The sequence below is a fragment of the Frankliniella occidentalis genome, unplaced genomic scaffold (genome assembly GCF_000697945.3).
Source record: "Frankliniella occidentalis isolate FOCC.00 unplaced genomic scaffold, Focc_3.1 Scaffold28, whole genome shotgun sequence".
Classification (NCBI taxonomy): domain Eukaryota; kingdom Metazoa; phylum Arthropoda; class Insecta; order Thysanoptera; family Thripidae; genus Frankliniella; species Frankliniella occidentalis.
Window position 1 is genome coordinate 2,056,916 of NW_026267158.1, and position 1,690 is coordinate 2,058,605.

General features: G+C 55.6%; 1 protein-coding gene across 1 annotated transcript in view; it reads left to right on the plus strand.

Annotated features, from left to right (window-relative positions):
- The first annotated feature begins 6 nt into the window (after positions 1-6).
- LOC113214607 (calphotin-like) overlaps positions 7-1,690 on the plus strand; it is a 4,689-nt gene continuing 3,005 nt past the window's right edge. Inside the window, exons 1-3 of the mRNA XM_052265648.1 lie at positions 7-186; positions 1,155-1,378; positions 1,456-1,687. Coding sequence (XP_052121608.1) covers positions 163-186; positions 1,155-1,378; positions 1,456-1,687 — 480 coding nt within the window. The 5' untranslated portion in view covers positions 7-162. The remainder of the gene's footprint in view (positions 187-1,154; positions 1,379-1,455; positions 1,688-1,690) is intronic.

The following is a 1,690-nucleotide window of genomic DNA, read 5'->3' on the forward strand; positions in this document are numbered from 1 at the left end:
CCCCGCTCCGCCCCGCCCCGCCCCCCGGACCCACATGGGGATGACGCCACAGCCTCAAGATTCACTGCCACCCGGGGGGCTACCTCAGTTGGGTATTGGACGCGGACCGGAGTGCATCCTGAAGAATCGTCGAATCTCACCGCCTCGATCCACGTCGTTAGGATGAAGGGACTCGTCTTGGCCACGGTGAGCAACGCGCAGATCAATACCTCCTAGTGTTTACGCAGTGCAGTGCAGCGGATGCAGAGAGCGAGGCTGCGAGAAACTTCCTTTCACACAGGTTTACATTCGTAAAGTAAAATCAAAAAGGAAAAAAGCAGTTTGCTCTTTAAGTTGTTGAATTTTGCTCGTAACAGCAAGTTTCCTCACGAGTAGCAATTAGCTACATGTGAGTGAGTGAGTGGAGTGAGTGAGTGAGTGAGTGAGTGAGTGAGTGAGTGAGTGAGTGAGTGAGTGAGTGAGTGAGTGAGTGAGTGAGTCAGTGAGTGAGTGAGTGCTGCATGAGTGCTGAATTAGTGCTGAATTAGTGCTAAATGAGTGCTGAATGAGTGCTGAATGAGTGCTGAATGAGTGCTGAATGAGTGCTAAATGAGTGCTGCATGAGTGCTGAATGAGAGCTACGTAAATGAGTGCCTAAATGAGTGCCTGAATAAGTGTGGAGTGAGTCCGGAGTGAGTGAGCTAAAATGAGTGATTCAATGAGTGAGTTAATGAATGAGTTAACGAGTTGCTAGTGATCTTGTTTGAGATGCAGCCGGCTGCATAGCTCTGTCAGCAGAGACCCAAACGCAGCTGCTCCACGTATCGGAGCGGACGGAGCACTACCTGTCGCGCACTCAAACCCTAGGGCTTAGTGTAGACCTCTGTGTTGACAATCCGATTAAAGACACAACTTAGCTTTAACTACAAACTTTGATCAGAATTTTTAGAGCAATGTTATTTTTACTCTGGCGGCAGACGGGCTTGCCTTTCTTCGCTCCTACGGCTCCTTATGGCCGCGTGCGAGTAGGCATGCTCCCGCAAGCCTGCATGCGGTGCGGCAGTCGTGAGTCAGCCACCTAGTATGTTACGAAATAAAAATCAGATTCGTTCAGATTTTTCGGGTACGTTGGGTAGTGTGTAAATGTCAACATTTGGAATTCCCTCCTCGCCTAGGTTCTGGCCGTGCTGGCGACAGGCGCGATGGGCGGCGCGGTGCGGGGCGGCTCCAGCCCACGACAGGCCCGGTGGTTCCTGAGCCGCGCAGACGTCACCGAGGTCGTGGAGGAGGAGAAGGTGGTAACCCAGGTGACTCCCTGGTCGTGCGTCGTGGTCGCGCCCTCGCTCCCACCCTGCAGGCACGTGCGACAGCTCAACATCGCAGCCACGCCCCCTACCCCGTGAGTATTGGAAACGGAAGAACACCACCGCGTGTTGAGCCGCAAGCAGTTTGTTTTCAACAAGTTGTATTTCTCAGCATTGCCGCGACGGCGGCTCCGATGGTCCCTCGCTTCTATGGCGACCACAACCTGGTGCACGAGGGCAGGCGGCGGTACTACCTCGAGCAGGGAGTGGGCATGCCCATGGCGCCCATGGGCTCGCTCGATCCGTTCTACAACGACATGGTGCCCGTGCCCGCCGCGCCCGCCGGCGGCTGGGTGCCCCTCATGGCCCGCGAGGCCACCGAGCCGCTGCCCGCTGCCCCCGCTGCC